Here is a 16175-nt window from a genome sequence, read left to right on the forward strand (position 1 = left end):
GGGTTTGCTGCCAAGATTGTCAATATTTCAATATGAAAGTCGATTGGGAGTTTCTAAATCCATAGGAATGCATACATCATATCACACCGTTAACGAGTAATCCAGCCTATCCTAGAGAGAGGAATCAGAGGATTACTGGCCAGTCAATCAAAACATGGTGTCTCTTACTGACCGCCTGCCTCTTAATCATAACCCAATTATCCATGCTCCTGTTACGGCCCGCTGGTGGATATACCATGGTTGTATGTTTATGTACGCACACATACATTAATACTCGACATGCAGACTCAAGCCATCTTTAACATGAAGTTCTAGATGAAGACTAGCCCCAGCTGTGATAACAACAACTGTGTCCCCCAGCTGTTAGAGGGGATGTATGTAAAGGCCTGTTCGGACCTAACAGGCAGTTTGTGGCTACAGACACGGATAGTGTCAACAGTAAGCACAGACACATACTGTACAGAACATAGGACACTACAGTATATGTTGTTCAGTGCTTTTCCCCAAACAGATTTAGAACAGTATTAGGATACTGTAGGTTACATACGTAGGGACCTACAGTGCTTTTCCTAAACAGATACACATTGTACAGTAAAGCCCCCTATTCTGAGTGAAAAAAATTCTTCTGGATTTTGTTTGAGTTCCGGAACCAGTCGGGTTTCCGGTTTACATCACTTCATCCGGAGACACCAGCAGCTCAGACGACCGATGTTGAGAAAGAGCAATAAAACACAGTGAGAGATCCGCCTCTGATAGAGCGGACACAGCTTTATGTTATTATCTGCTGTTTCATCATTCTGTTGTTGCCAGCAGGACAGGAGGATCTGAGAGCAGGCTTAAACAGGCTTACGTGGCTTCCCATTGGCTGCCGTTTTCATCGCCAAACAGTGGAAATGCACGGGGTGGCAGGAGAGGGTTTGTTGGGTTGCACTTTACATGAAGTTGCCGCTAACAATGTAGTTACGATAGCAGTAACAACACTGCATTAACATGATGTTACGTACAATGTAACCTCGTCCCAAGGGTATGGCGCACAGCAAACAATAAGCCTTGAATAACAACGACTCAGATCTGGCCTTTGTAGGAGTAAACTTACTGAGTAAAGTACTTGTCATGATTTGATTTGTAAGTGAAAAAATTCAAACAATCACAAATACTTTACTCAGCAAGTTTACTCTCACAAAGGCCGGGTCTGAGTCGTTGTTATTATTATTCAAGGCTTTTATATGCTGTGCGCAATACCCTGTGGGACGAGGCGTGGCTCCGAATCAGAAACTTGTGGTGTGCAAGGGGTGCTGTGGAAGATGATTGATTGCGAGGTAAAGCCAATGGCTCTGTGTTGGGAATTTTTCCTGATCTTTCTATTGGGTAAACAAAGGCCAAGTTTGACAGGTAGTCCATCAGACCTTCCAAGAATATTGGGCGGAAGTGTCTGGAAACAGGATTACGTAGAACATTAGTAATGGCTTTGTAATGCGTAATTATAGTGTTGAGTGGTTTCTGTTCTTACACAAGGCACTTTTCCTTGATGACCATCTCACTGCAGGACTGCAGCAGGAGAGCTAAGGATGGAGCTGGTGACTTTTAGAAAAAAGGGGTTCCAAAAAGGTTCACGGCTGACACTGTGGGAGGAACATCTGTACAACCCTTTTGGGTTCTATGATGAACTCTCTGTGGCAAGGGTTCTAACATGGATCTCAAAACGTGTTTTTCAAAGGGTTCGCCGTGAACCCTTTTTGGTTGGAGACTCTAACTGGTGATACAGGACTAGCTGGTGATATAGGTCTGGTTGCTGATGGCCCTGGCCTGGGTCTGCTTGACCACCCTGAACATTAACCCTGTGGTGACCCTGTGATAAGCACTGTCAGTGTACCTGGCAAACATCCAGGCCTTAGAAAAACACCACACTGGTCGGGTGGATTAAGGTCATGGGTAAGCACCCACAATAAGAGCTCTCAGGGCACCTAACCTAATCAGGACACTCTTAGGCCTGCACTTAAACAATAAATCAAGCTTTAAAAGGAAATGGGAGTACAAAGATATGCAAAAAAAAAAGATATAAAAAAATAAAAAAATAAAAATATTTGGTGGAGGTAAGAGAGGGAGAATTTCCTCATAACAAAGTAATTTAGCATGCAAAATCGAAATCAAATCCTGAATTTCAACAATGTGAGTGCTTCACTGTATCATGTTGCTTTAGTATAAACACCTATCTAGGGAAGTATGCAGTGGATGTAAGCAACGCCTTTCTCTTCCTAGCCAAACCGCAGGAGAATCTTTTCAAGCACATGAAAATGGTCTAACAACACATCATTTTCTAAATGAGCTGAGAGTAATCTCTGGACAGAATGCACAGAATGCTGCAGAACAGTCTCCTGTGATTCCCCCTCAGCCTCCTGGGCCTTATCAGAGGATTCTGTTATAAATAGAAGGCTCTGGAACTTACTAGAGTTCTAAGAATGGGGCAGTATAGGTGCCCATCAGGGAGCTCAATGTTGAGCTCTTTATTATGAGGTGTAAACAGGTCATAAGGGGTCATTCCGCCCTTGAGTTGAAAGATTCGCTGCAATTGGCAGAGGTAAGGTTGTCCTTTTCACCTTTGTTAGAGTGCATAATGAAGGCAGATGTGTAACTGTGTGTGTGTGTGTGTGTGTGTGTGTGTGTGTGTGTGTGTGTGTGTGTCTGTGTGTCTGTGTGTCTGTGTTTGTGCGTGTCTTGTATATAGGATATATTGTATCCTCTTTTACCTTGAGGTAGCAGTGTGCGTAGCAGTGGTGCAGCAGGTTATCAGAGGGCTGGCTGAGGCTGCTGACGGCACTGACCAGCTCCAGGGCATACATGGGCACAGAGTGCTCCACATTCACCTTGTCCACCTGGAACCTCAGGGCAGGCAGAGGCCGCACAGGCTGGAACACAGGCACACTCACTGGACCAGGGGGAGTCTTGGAGGTGGAGAGAGCAACATTAGCAAAGTATCAGTTATCCGACATGCATACATTCTGTATGTGTAATGTGTGTGGTGTGTGTGTGTGTGTGTGTGTGTGTGTGTGTGTGAGCAATCGATATGGTGTGGTGTCACTACCTTCTCCTTCTGTCCCATGATGATGGGCATGAGGGTGTGGAGGAGGTTGAACTCGGCCATGGAGACGGTGACAGTGACTTTGAGCAGGGTGAGACAGGTGAGGCGGGTGGGGATGAACTCTTCCAGAGTCGCCACTTCCTCCTGGCTGGGCGGGGCACGGCTCTCCTCCACCTGATCTGTGACCGTAATAAATGAAAGGTTTTTTTTTTTATCAAAAAAAGGACCACCGTACCATCTGGGAGTTAGGTACACCGTACACTAAACAGGTCCGGCCTGGATCGAAGGCCCAACGAGTTCAATACACGCAGCCCCTGTGAGAAGAGTTGAACACCAAACGATAAACAGGCCTGAAGTGGACCAAAGCTCCCCATTATTGAACAGCTCTGGCCGTACTCCCAAGCCCACTCTAAGGTCAGTGGAGGTTTTGGCCCGGCTCCCAGGCCCACTCTCAGGACTCATCAGGTCAGTGGAGGCCCTGTTGGACTGGGTTCCCTGCTCAGAGGTGGGCTTAAACCTGATCTAAGTGCCTCTTTGCTCTCTGGCCCGGCGCCGTGGCCCCGTATTAGGTTCCTTTGGCAGAGTCCTCCATCACATGCCAGTAGGCCTCGACATCCTCAGTCAACACTCGCTAACGGGATCAAAACACACACACAGCTCTCACACAAAACCCCAAAAAGCTATTACAGTCAAAAACGCTTCGTATTTTCCTGTTCCCATTTAATAGATCCAACTGTGAAATTCCTTGTTTTTTTGGGGGTTTTTTAAATATTGTTCTTCAGCAACATACCAAAAGAAAAAAGAAAAAACAAGCACACTGTAAGTAATTCGCTGGTTGGAACAGCCCACATTAAATAGGGCAAGATCTTATAAAACTCAGAGTACTTGGCCAATTTGGCTCAGGATCCACGGCTCGTTTTTTGGAAAGCTACTCTTCCTGAGCTCTTGGCAAGGGGTGGATCAGGAGAGTTAGTGCAGAGATCGCCGTGTCTCTGCCCCCGACCTCGCTCCTCTCATGGCAGACGCACAAACGCAGGCCTGCCGCACCATAGCCTGGAACACCAGCGCAGCTGTCACCCAAATCACTAACAGACCGGCCAGGCAGAGATGCTCCCATCTTCACAGGAACCCTGTGTGTGTGTGTGGGGGGGGGTGTCTGTGTCTGTGTGTGTGTCTGTGTGTGTGTCTGTGTGTGTGTGTGTGTGTTTTCCCCATGGTACATCACTATGTTCACCTTCTCCGGCTGGATGGAGAGCATGTTCACATAGCAACAGGAAGAATACACTGGCCCTTTGAAGGGGTTTAATGACTCTATTTATTACAGATGCTGAAATAATTGAAAGGAACGGATGTTATGGTTTCGCAAAAAAATCGACTGATTTCTTCAGAAATTACATCCACACATTCTGCGACCAGCTTTCCAAACATCCCGCGCATGAGCTCATCAATAGCCTCGTAGAGCCAACTGTTAACAAAGGTGTTTGCCTTGACCTCCCTGACTAGGTCAAAAGGATCACTTCAGTTATCAAATCCCAAATGGTGGTGCAGTCATTTTGTGGGAAATTTCATACCTATGTTTTCATGTCATGTCTGAAGATGGTAGAATACAATGGTGCTGAGTGGTTCATTGTTGATGTCTCAGATGGTTTGGTTCCAGTGAGGGTGACTCTGATCTCACCTGGTTGTGGTTTACAGTAGGGTTCATACTCGTGGTCCATGCCGCAGGCCACCATCTTGAGGATGCGGTGCACTGCGCTGCTCTGGAGCCGTACGTCCAGAGGCCCAACCACCAGCCTCTTCACTGACGTCTCCTGGACCCGTGGCACCACCTCCTCCTTCCCCACCACCACCACAGAGAAGTCCTGCGGGCCTACACACACTGGGGTAGAGACACACACACACACACTGGAAAACCAGTACAAAATTGCTTTCCACAAGAGGAATTCTTCAAACACTCTGTTTTATCCTTTACTGGGACACATTCTTTTTTTTCTTTTTTTTTAAAGCCACTGATGGTTTTTGGTCAGACTACAATATTGGACCCAAATTCTCCCCATTTAACAGTATTGCACATTCATGTGCCAGAATTTAACAGGTTGTCTGATTTACTGTCTTTTGCCGCTGTCGTCTAGAGAGACATCTGTAGGTTTACAGTTGAACTACAGAGCGGGAGCAGCAGCAGGGAGCGGCCCGGCCACCATGATGAATATTCCAAATGTCCATTCTTTCACACAGCTGTCCCTTCATTCAACGCTGCTGTTACAAAAGTTTAAACTTTGTTTAAAGCCACGGCCCGTCCGCAATAAAACGGGAGAAATTAAAAATCGGGGGGCGGAGAAAAGGGTAAACCTGCCTTATTCCCATTACATACATTCCACCACACAGAACATTTTCAGAGTTCAGAGGGCCAGACATGAATTCCAGTTTCAGTGGAGGAACGGAGGGGTTCAAATTCCTATTTGATTTTGGAGATTAAAAGTGCACCGGGCAATGTCACTTCCTCTTCCCATTTCTGCTGCTATTGGCTGCGACGGATTAAGACTAATATTTAACATATGGCAGCGGTTACAGCAGATGAAGGATGGAAAGGGTTGAAATTAGCTGGGATTTAAAGAATTAGAAGTATCTCCATTTCTCACTCTGCTCACATTATTTTTCCAATGTGAAGTCGACTTGGGTGAGTTGCGACTTGACCAGTTCGGATTACGTGTTACCCAAAGTTTATGTTCGTCATGTGGCAACGGCGACTAATTTGTTGGGTTGACACTGGATAGTCCACAGAGGTTAAACACTGACAGGGAAGCATTCCAATTGGCAAGTGTAATTTTAGCACTCCTGGAAGAGGACTGACACTTATCCAGGCATCAAAAACGAGTTTGACAGCTGAGGCTGACAGTATCAATGTTTTTTTTAATTTAGATGATTATCTGTGGCTGACAGGAGGAAGAAACAATAGCCTAGTCAGTACAAGCAGTCAGAGACTGAGCAAGGTAGGGGAGTGCACAGAGAGAGAGAGTACCAGTTCTACTAAACCCTGGGCTTTCATTAGCCAGATATGTGACTTTTCTGGCTTCACTATGCTGTGTTTATTCCAGCAAGAGAGGGAGAGAGAGAGGAAGAGGGAGAGGGAGGGGGAGAGAGAGAGAGAGAGAGAAAGAAGAAGTGACCTTCTGTAGGGTCTATGGTAGCATCGCCCCACAAATCAACATTTGTTAGGTAGAGTGACAACAATAGCCTGTAATCAGCAGAGAGTATATTAGCTTTGTTTCAAAAAGTGACCACACATATCTGTAGGGATGGCTGTAGATAACCAAATGGGTGGCAGCAATTGAAGAGAACCAGGAAGCTATTATCACCTTGCCATATATTTACCTGACCCTCCGTGACACTCAGCTCACATGTATAATCTTATATGATAAGATTCAATAAAAGAGCTAAGCTTCATCAACAGAAGCCTTATTGTTTCACGTACAATGACAGTGATGAAAATTGAAGTATTATTTTGATTACATACATTCTTTAAATCATGTAGGATTTAAGGCACATTCTTCAGTTAAACAACCCATGTCAAAAATGTCAAAAACGTCAGCTTAGCCGTCCTAACAATTAACCACCTAACCATTTTTAAATAGAGACGGTGACTATCTCAAACAGACTGGGCTTTGAAATAAACTTTAAAATAATTTCACCTTAAAGACAGAAACATTTGGGCCAAATATAACATTTTGCTGAGTTGAATTAGCGAACACTCTTGATCTCTTAATGGGAACCTCAGATCTTTCAGACTGAATAAACATTCTTGAGCCGAGGCTGAAGAATCCACAGTCTGTAGCCTCTGCCAGGAAGAGTGACACCTAATTAGCAAAGAGAGCATATTCACTTTCTCAAGCGCTACAGGTAAAAGACAGAGGGGAAACAGTGTATCAACAAGCAGCAGAGAGAATGAAACTCAAATACATGTCAGCGCAGACTAAACACTCCTGACAGCTCGCCTCCAGGTAAGTTTGGGGTGAAAGCGAGGACAGGGAGGTCAAGGACCAGGTGGCTGCACCCCTCCAACAAGAGGAGCTCTTTAGTCTCCGGGGGGGTGGGCTTGTTTGACAGAGAAGAGAGAGAGAGAGAGAGAGAGAGAGAGAGAGAGAGAGAGAGAATGAGCAAACAAGAGGGGAGGAGGAGGAATGAGACAATACCTTTGCCGCTGCCGTTCTCCATTGTGTAGAGGTAATCCATGTAGAAAGCTCCGAATCGCTGCATGCCCGCTATCTCTGTGTAGGTCTCCTGTCAAACAAAGCGGAGCTGGGTAAACAGGGCAGACCTGCTAACAGAATGGCCCTCAGGAGGAGTGATTGGGCCATGCTGGGGCTTTAGGCTTTTTTTTTGGGGGGGGGGGGGGGGCGACAGGTAGACACTGTGGAGTGGAACCAGAGGTTATCTCCAGCCTTCACTCCTCAGGTAGGTAATGCTGCTTCTATTGCACATCAAACACCCTTGGGATACGAGGAAAAAACCTCTCCACTCAGTCGCTCAATTGTCGCTTATCAGAGCTCCGGGTTAATGAGTAATATTTATTAGAGCTGCACTAATGGGACTGGCATGCTTTTTGGATCAAAGCTTGATAAGATGAAAACGGCGAAAGATGAAGCAGGCTATTCAGCCTCTCAGATTGCCAGGGATGTATATATCCCCAACAATTGCTACAATGAGGGCCCATTAACGTTGCTAACCAGAGCAAACACTAAAGCTGTTATAGTTGATGAATGAGTCTTATCAATAGATGGCTTTAACACAGGTAAAACATTCCTAAACAGCCAGCTGTGACTGGGCTGGGGGAGGATGGAAGCTCAGATTAACTCATTTTAGTGCGTAGGGTGAATAAAGTCACCCAAATTGTCAACGTTCTAGAGTGTCACGGGTGACTTTATTCACAAAAAATGCATAGATTATGATGCTTCATGCTGTAGTCAAAAGTCAAAGTATTGCTGCTAGGTAAATACCATGTAAAACACTTGGCACTCTAGGTGGTGAGTGTTCCGGAATTCAATTGTCAGTTAGTGAGCTAAGGTAGAGGAGCTATCCATCTAGCCATTCTAACCACCTGTCAAACATGTGTGCCTCTAGGTGTGGATGAACTTCTATCCTAATGAAATGGTCATTATGAAACAAAATGGTGTGCCTGCAGTTCAGAGGTTAAAACATAGTTCCTCCATGCATATCATCAATGATACACCAACACCATTATACCACACCTTTCAACTCGAACAATACCCACTATCAAGTCTGGACCTGTGTTTGGATGTGATGGACAAGCAAGGCCACCCTGGTCAAAACAGATCAAGCTTCTCTCTGTGTGTTTGACAAACCCAGACCCCTGTTTGGATATGGCCTCACTAGACCAGTGGCCTGAGCTTCCCTGACCCTGCTGTGTGAACAGGTGGCCAGAGGTGGAGGCATTGATAAGATGGGAAACACTTTTATCCTAATTCTGATTGATGGGTGAGCTACTAATAGGAACGGGGGAATGGGCTTCATTCCTCATCCATTTAAGCTGGGCAGAGAAGCTCTCCAAGTTCTATGACTATAAAAACACAAGGGCAGCCAGGGAATTCGTCTATAAAAGCCATTAAAACTAAATCTCCAGAAAATTGTTGCAACATCTTATGATTACCATGTACTTTAGTACTTCTGTGTTTTACCCTAGCTTGAAGATAATGCTTGCCAACGACAGCTTTGGACTCAAACTCATACTAGTCACATAGATTCAGTAATAGGGTACAGTATATCATCCAAACTGGGTAAATTTCCGAGACTGACCAAGGCTCTTCAGGGTTCTGATTTCAAAGGATTTCATAAGCGCACCCCAGTTAGTGAAGAAATGGAGACGTTTATATGACGTCTAATATAACCCAGGCCTGAGTGAGTGCTGACCTTGTGGTTGGTGGCGTCCAGGATAAACTCGGCCCGAACCCCATTGTTCTCTGGACTGCGGTAGTCAAACAGGGAGTTGGTCAGGTACGTCATGCCTTTACTGCTCAGGCTGTCCCCACAGCTGAAAAACACTGCGTCCTATAGGCAAGAAAGGACACCGAAAAGTAAGTTAACACAGGCTCGCTCACTCACTCCACTCAAACAGCCCTCTCCTCTACTGTACATCAGAGCATAGGAAGCGCGCTGTCAACACTAAATGCTGTTTCAGAGATGTGTGGGTTTACACAGGACATTAAGCCGTTACAAGAGGTTGGGGGTTGGATCACACTTTTACAAACAAGCAAACCACATCTCTGCTTCACTTTGAAAGCTGTTGGAGTTAAAGGCCACAGGAGGGATGACTGAGGTGAAACTGAGCCCGGCTTGGTTAATCTCACTTTACCTCCTCACGTCTGTTCATGTTCTCCTCAAAGTCCCTCACTCCCATGATTCCCTTTAGGCAGAGCGCCCGGACGCCCACAAAGCCGATCTGACAGTCGAAGAAGGGCTCCCCCATCATGAGCACCTGCAGTAGGAGAGGAGGAGACATGGTTAAACCCACTTCTGTGACACACAGATTTAGAGACAGGCCAGAGCTGCAGCTAGACAGAGGACTACTGGGAGAAATGGTACAGAGACTCAAGAGCTTTCCCTTCAGTGAGTAAAACAGGCCTCGGTGTGGCTGTATAAAAAAAAAAAATCATAGGAACTGCAATAATTCACAGAAATGAATTTGGATTTTAACCACCTTTGAGTAAAAGGTTTATAGACCCCACAGTGTTGACTTCTCACAAACAAGGATCTCAACCCATGATTAACCATGAGGGCTCCGCTGCGTTGCGGTAAAGACCTGGGTTAGATGGCTGCCGCTTTTCCTTCTCCGAGTGTGGTGGTGGTGAAGCCCTGTAACCACTAGGTGTGGTTCCCATCCCCCCCACCTTGTCTTACGGTGGGTTCGCTTCACCAGACAACTAAACAGAGAGCAATCCAATAAAACTTTATGTTTCACCACACAATAATTACAAGGCCTAGTTTTCCTGTTTTACTAGCGATCCCCCTGCTTTCATGGCCCTCCTTTTGGGCTGGAGTCAACTGCAGCGCTACAGTACACTCCCTCTTCCAGCAGAAGCATAAATTACAGAAATTGGAATTGGAAATTCTCACATCTGTTCGAGCGCTTAGGAAAGCGGTCCTCCTCCCAAACCAGGTAATCAGTATCCCAGAGAATAAGGTATAAAAATATTTGTATGCCGAGGGGAGAAAGGAAATGATCGGAACGGGGCCCGGGACTGGAGTGGACCGAAGAAATTCCATTGTACTCACAGAGAGCTTAGTGACCTGGACCGAGTTTATGAACATACTTAGGGAGAGAATTAAAAGCCCTCTCCGTCCAAGAGAGTGTCTCTCCAAATGTGAATAATAAAGTGAGAATAATACACAGGGATAATAAATAAGGACAGATACTTGAACTGTCAGAGCAATGAGGGATGTTAAGGATCTGTTTTAGCCATACGGTACACAGCCGAGGCAACAGCTGCCATTCTTACAGTACCTCGATGGTGATCCCCTCCTGTTCCAGACTGAGCACTTCCCTGGACTTCACCTTCTGGGGGCTGTAGTAGCTGCTCTCCGCATGTGTCTCTGTGAGCTGGTGGATGACATAAGATAAGACGCACATGATTGAAGAGACAAAAGAGACAAACAAGGGCTATGTGCCATTCTCTTGGGTTCTCAAAAGAACGAGGCCCTCAAGACTAATGTTTAAACCTGGAACAATTACACCGACAGAGAGGACAGCATTTGTAGATCTGAGAAGGAATGTTCAGGCTTTTGTTTAGACATTGTTTTGTGTCTCTTTAGATGGAGGAGGTCCAAAGTTTGGAAACATACATCAAACGACATGACAGCCACTCCTCTCTTGAGTGGGGTCCCTCTGGCTTTTGGGACGACAAACAGGCTCATCTAAAAGACACTCAAGTTACCAATTGGCCGTTACAGATAATGTCACTGAGACCATACATCAGGGCTTCACACCCATTCCAGGCTTATACAACCCCAGAGCTGAAACAGAGAGAGAGGGGGGGGGGGGGTGGGGGGTAAGGAGGAGAAGAGTCTGGCCAGGCAGGGAGTGGGGGGTGGGGGGGGAGAGGTGTGATGGCTGAGGTCTGGCTCAGGACCGTGGGTGCAGTCCCACCGATTCAACTTTAACACAGGAAGCAGGTGCAGGCGAAAGCAGCTGCGCCTTATTATCCTCATGATGGAGCGGCCTCCCTCTCCTTCTCTCAGTCCTGCCGGTTTAATCACGTGCAGGGAACACCACAAGCACTCCCAGCAGCCCCTGGGAGAGAGAGCGCCGGAGTAAGGTCCTTACTCTAACGGACTGAGCGATCCGTTTCACCACGTCAACGGAGAGCCTTTGAAGAAGTGCCCATCAGACAGAGTGCTGCTGATGCTTTATCCAGAGACAACATGCTCTCCCTGGCCGAGCTAGCTAGCGGAACTCTGCTGACTGTACCCAGGCCTAAAACAATACTGAGGTCCAGGAACAGGGACATGAGCTACCGCTGCTTCGCTAGCTAGCTACCTCTCTTTCATTTGTTTTTAGCTATTACGGCTCTGAGGGGTCCAACACAAACCAAATGATTCTTTATGAGACCTCTTGAAGTTTCATAAATAGAGGAAACTTTGGGAATGGTTTTCAGGGTGCTTTCTGGCTCTCAGAAATGAGACATAATGGCGAATCCAACGGAAAAGTTGAAACAACAATGAAAAATGTGTGTTTCATGAGAACAATCAAAACACTAAAAACATTATTCTCACATTCAGGGCTGAAAATTTTTAAAAATGGGTCGGTGGTAAAAAAACACATTGGCAATAGAATGGAATGAAACAGTGAAACAGACGGATGGTGGTTTTACACTCTTTTCAACCCTACAAATGCATCTGCAGAAGTCATTAGGTAAATTGCCAATTTCTCTGATAAAATAGATTTCACGATCTGAGGAGAAATGCATCAGATACCGAAAATACCTCTCTCATTTCAAGTCCATGTCAAAGGTAGGTTAATGTGGTTGGCTGTTCAAAGTGAAATTCCCTTAAACTAAATACTTCCGCAAAAAAAAAGGGGGGGGGGGGAACGCTTAAAACGCCATCCCCTCAGCTGTATGCAATTACTCTTGAGGAGAAGCAATTAATTGATTAAAAGAACTCAAACACTACAGGAACAATTTAAACATTATTAGAAAAGCACTGGGCTCCATTTGGCATGAGATTTGACTCTTCCCATGCTAATGCAGAAATGTGATCTGAGGAGAACTGAACCTGAAGGGAAACACAGATGAATTCCAACTATTCTCTGCGAGCGAGCAGGCAGGCAGGATTATTGTGCATATCTGTTTCTGAATAGTCATCATACCATGTATAATGTCTAAAACATTAACGTGACCCGAGACGCCAGTTAGCGGTTACACTACCCTCTCTGTACCGCACACAGAGACAAAGAGGATTTAGAGTTACTGGAGATCAAGCTGAACTGTACTTAGAGAAGCGGTGGAAATTACCCCCCCCCCCCCAAAAAAAAAAAAAAAAAGAAAAATGGTGGGGGAGAGAAAAAAAACAACAGTCAATGTTAGGGAGGGAACATTCCTAATTGCTAACATAACCATATCTTTCATTGGTCTTGAAATTTAATTCCGCAGATTATCTTAAAGAATTTCCAAAGAATCGGCCCCCCTGAGTCCCCATAAAGTTTAGTACCTTAAATGTGACGGAAGCCTTGGTGCAGTAGAAGCCAATAGAGACTATGGGGTCCTTGGGTGTGTGCTGCTGAGGGCTGCTGGGACTGCCACCCTCCTCTGTCTGCTGGTAGAAGCCTTCCTCTCCCTCCTCTTCATCAGTGCTGACGATGGCGGGGACAAAGGACCAGGCCCAGGACACCCAGCCCTGGTCGTCCTCATCAACCCCACCATGCATGTACATCTCTGGGTTGGGGTACTGACCCGCCAGGGCCAGGGCCTGGGCCTCCACATCACCCTCCAGACCTGGGGAAACAGCACCGGTTTATCAGCTCAGAGTCATATAGACAGTGAAGAATTACAATAGTACAAGATCAAGACCTGAACAGTGTGATCTGTGGAATCATATTTCTCCTGGCTTCCTCATTCAACATCTTCTGTATTTCTGTGATCTAATATCAGTTTCAACTTTATGAAGGAACCATTGTTGATTTAGTGACTATGCAATTTGTTAATTCCGGAAAATTAATAATCTGAAAAGAAAACACAGCTTTGATTACCAATGTGTCAGTCTGTGTTAATGACACACATTATTAATTTGGCAAGGCCTACCAGTGTTTTGTTTTTTTACGCAAGCAAGTTGATTCAGCCGTCAACTGAATACACAAAACAAAGCAAAGGCAAAGCAGTCCCACAGTAGCTGCCAACAACATGGCATGCAGGTGTGTCGGGATCAGGATGTGGTGGTGTCAGAAGAGGAAGTCCAGTCTGTCTAGAGACCTGGAGGCCTGGAGGGCTCAGCTAAGCTGCCAGCATCCTGACATGAGAGCCCTGGCCTGGCTGAGCCTCTGGCTGAGGCTCAGGGTTCACCCTGGTCACGGCTGCCCTGGCTGGTCCACCACAGAGGACCAGGATCAGTGGGACCACAACAGTCGCAGGCCCGTCTGTCTGCCTTGATGGCCAGGACCAGGAGACAGAGGAGAGAGAGAGAGAGAAGCTGGGGGGCTCTCCTCTCCTCTGGGCGCGCCGCCCGGGGGTCACGCGGCCTCTAATGTGCTCACCTGACCTCTGCACTCATCCCATCGTGTCTGTTTCCATGCACGCCGGGAGAGGGGAAGCTGATGTCAATACACAAGAATGTGTAATCCCATTCCGCGCGGCCCCATGTCTCCGCGAGAAAACAATATCGTCTGTGAGGTCACAGCTGAAGAATCCCACAGGCTAAGGCGGCGAAAATTATGACATGTTTTAATTAAATCTTTCACTTTGCGAATTGGCAGTTGGAAATCCAGTGTTATGGATTTTTCTTCCCTTTTTTTCTCTTTTTTTGTGGTCCTGTGGGAGTCTTTGAGGTGTCAGGTCTACACACTAAGCCCTTTCACTTCCAACACTGCCTGACGAGCTCTATATTTGAGTTGGTGCAGCAATAAAAATAAAGCATAATTAAAAATCAAATGATCAAAACTGCTCAGTTAAGGCTTTGAAGTGATAATCCCAGTAGTGACAGGGGCCCCCACATTCCCAGAGAAAGACACCACTTGTACGGATTTGGACTCTATGACCACCAGGTGTGAAATTTCCCTTTCTACTCTAATCAAAGCCTTTCTCAGTGCATCTAAATGGATCATAATTCTTAAACACTCACAGAGTGGCACCACAGCGCTGCACAGTGAGAAAAGTCTTTAAGCTCAGCTAAGCTCAGGTACACACTGAGCTGCTTGTCAATCATGGTGATGTGTAGTTTCCTGCTGCCTCACCTTGGCTGCTCTGCCCTCTGCCCTCTGCCCTGTGGTGTGTGATATGCGATGTGTGGTGTATGGTGTGTGTGGTGTGTGGTGTGTGTGTGGTGTGGGGGAAAGAAGGCAAGGCAGTGCCCAGTCAGGCCAGCAGATGTCCCTCCATGTTTATAGAGTGGAGGTAGAGACTCCTGGGTACCTGACCATGAGCCAAGCTTCTCCCACCCAGGCTGCTTTATCAGATACAACTGCTCTGCCTGGCTGTGCACACACACACATGCCCGCCCGCCCCCCCCCCCCCCCACACACACACACAAACACACACAAGGAGCCATACAGAGGCTTACAACATGCATGTAGGCATGAACACACACACACACACAAACATACACACACTCCCTGCTTTCATCCACTCCTCTAACAGCTCATCTGTCTGCTCAGCACTTCTTCTCAGGTAACAAAGACACCAGAAGGAAAAGGGCCCACGCGCACACACACACACACACACACACACACACACACACACACACGCACAGACACACAAACGTGCACACACACACACAAACGTGCACGCACACACAAACGCGCGCACACACAAACGCGCACGCACACACACACACACAAACGCGCGCACGCACACACACACACACAAACGCGCACACACCCTCCAACGTAAAAAGAATGGAACACATACCAACATGTGCTTCACATATTTTTTTACTTTAACGAAACTACAGTGTATCTAAAATGTTTTAAACCATGGCACACCAGAAAAATCCATGACCCAGCAGCAAAACGAAGAGTACAATACACTACACAGATCCCATACCAGACGTATGAACTCACTGTCCTTCTTCACACCAATATTAAAAAACAAAAAGATGATTAAAGGAGGCTCCACTGCGTCAGCCTGCTAGCGTTAGCTTGGGACCACATGTGTTTTATAACGGGGCGATAGCCCCTCTGGCCTTTAGGCGCTACGTGTGATGGTCCGTTCCATCTGATAGGCCTCAGAGGGGCGGGGAGGAGATCTCTCTTTCAAAGCAAACACTGTGACAACTCTCTGTCCGCCACACTTCTGCAGACTCAACTTTTGCTGTTAATTCCTCTCATACTTTGCAAAACCTTCAAGCTTTCTTTGCCGTGACCAGCTGGTCCGTTCGAGCACGTTAGTCATCTCGATTTCCGACCGCTGAGATTTTTACAGTGTTTTGCAGACTTCAATGAATTTCATACAGAGAGAGAAAAAAGCGGTCAGGCGTCGACTGACTGCTTTGGTAAATGACACATAATGCTAATTAATGCACACCCATGTATTATGCATTGATAAACTATCGGTTCTGACCTAAAAGAGGTATTCAAACAAACACACTCACACTGATTCACAGTAACACAGACACATTACTACATTTTTTCCAGTTCATTGGTCTGAAAAAGAAAATATCTTTCAAATGGGCAAATTAATATTCTCTTTGAAAATGTTCTTATGAGAACCACATGCAATTAAGAGTCACGGCCTATTAATACGGCGCGAGTGGATCCAGACTGAATCCATTACTCTGGGCTCACGCACACGCACACGCACACTCACACACACACACACACACACACACACACACACACACACACACACACACACACACACACAGAGATTCTGTTCCA

At 46.2% G+C, this 16175-nt stretch overlaps 1 protein-coding gene across 2 annotated transcripts in view; it reads right to left on the bottom strand.

The window, feature by feature from the left end:
- The window catches only part of vps13b (vacuolar protein sorting 13 homolog B), a 244524-nt gene that overhangs the window by 199891 nt on the left and 28458 nt on the right, over positions 1–16175 (bottom strand). For both annotated transcript variants that reach the window (XM_083678431.1, XM_083678430.1), the window contains exons 8-15: positions 12800–13083; positions 10596–10691; positions 9447–9569; positions 9005–9142; positions 7270–7357; positions 4758–4958; positions 3083–3258; positions 2748–2942 (exon numbers count right to left, since the gene is read on the bottom strand). In XM_083678431.1, coding sequence (XP_083534557.1) covers positions 2748–2942; positions 3083–3258; positions 4758–4958; positions 7270–7357; positions 9005–9142; positions 9447–9569; positions 10596–10691; positions 12800–13083 — 1301 coding nt within the window. The remainder of the gene's footprint in view (positions 1–2747; positions 2943–3082; positions 3259–4757; positions 4959–7269; positions 7358–9004; positions 9143–9446; positions 9570–10595; positions 10692–12799; positions 13084–16175) is intronic.

This window comes from Argentina silus (genome assembly GCF_951799395.1).
Source record: "Argentina silus genome assembly, chromosome: 10".
Classification (NCBI taxonomy): Eukaryota; Metazoa; Chordata; class Actinopteri; order Argentiniformes; family Argentinidae; genus Argentina; species Argentina silus.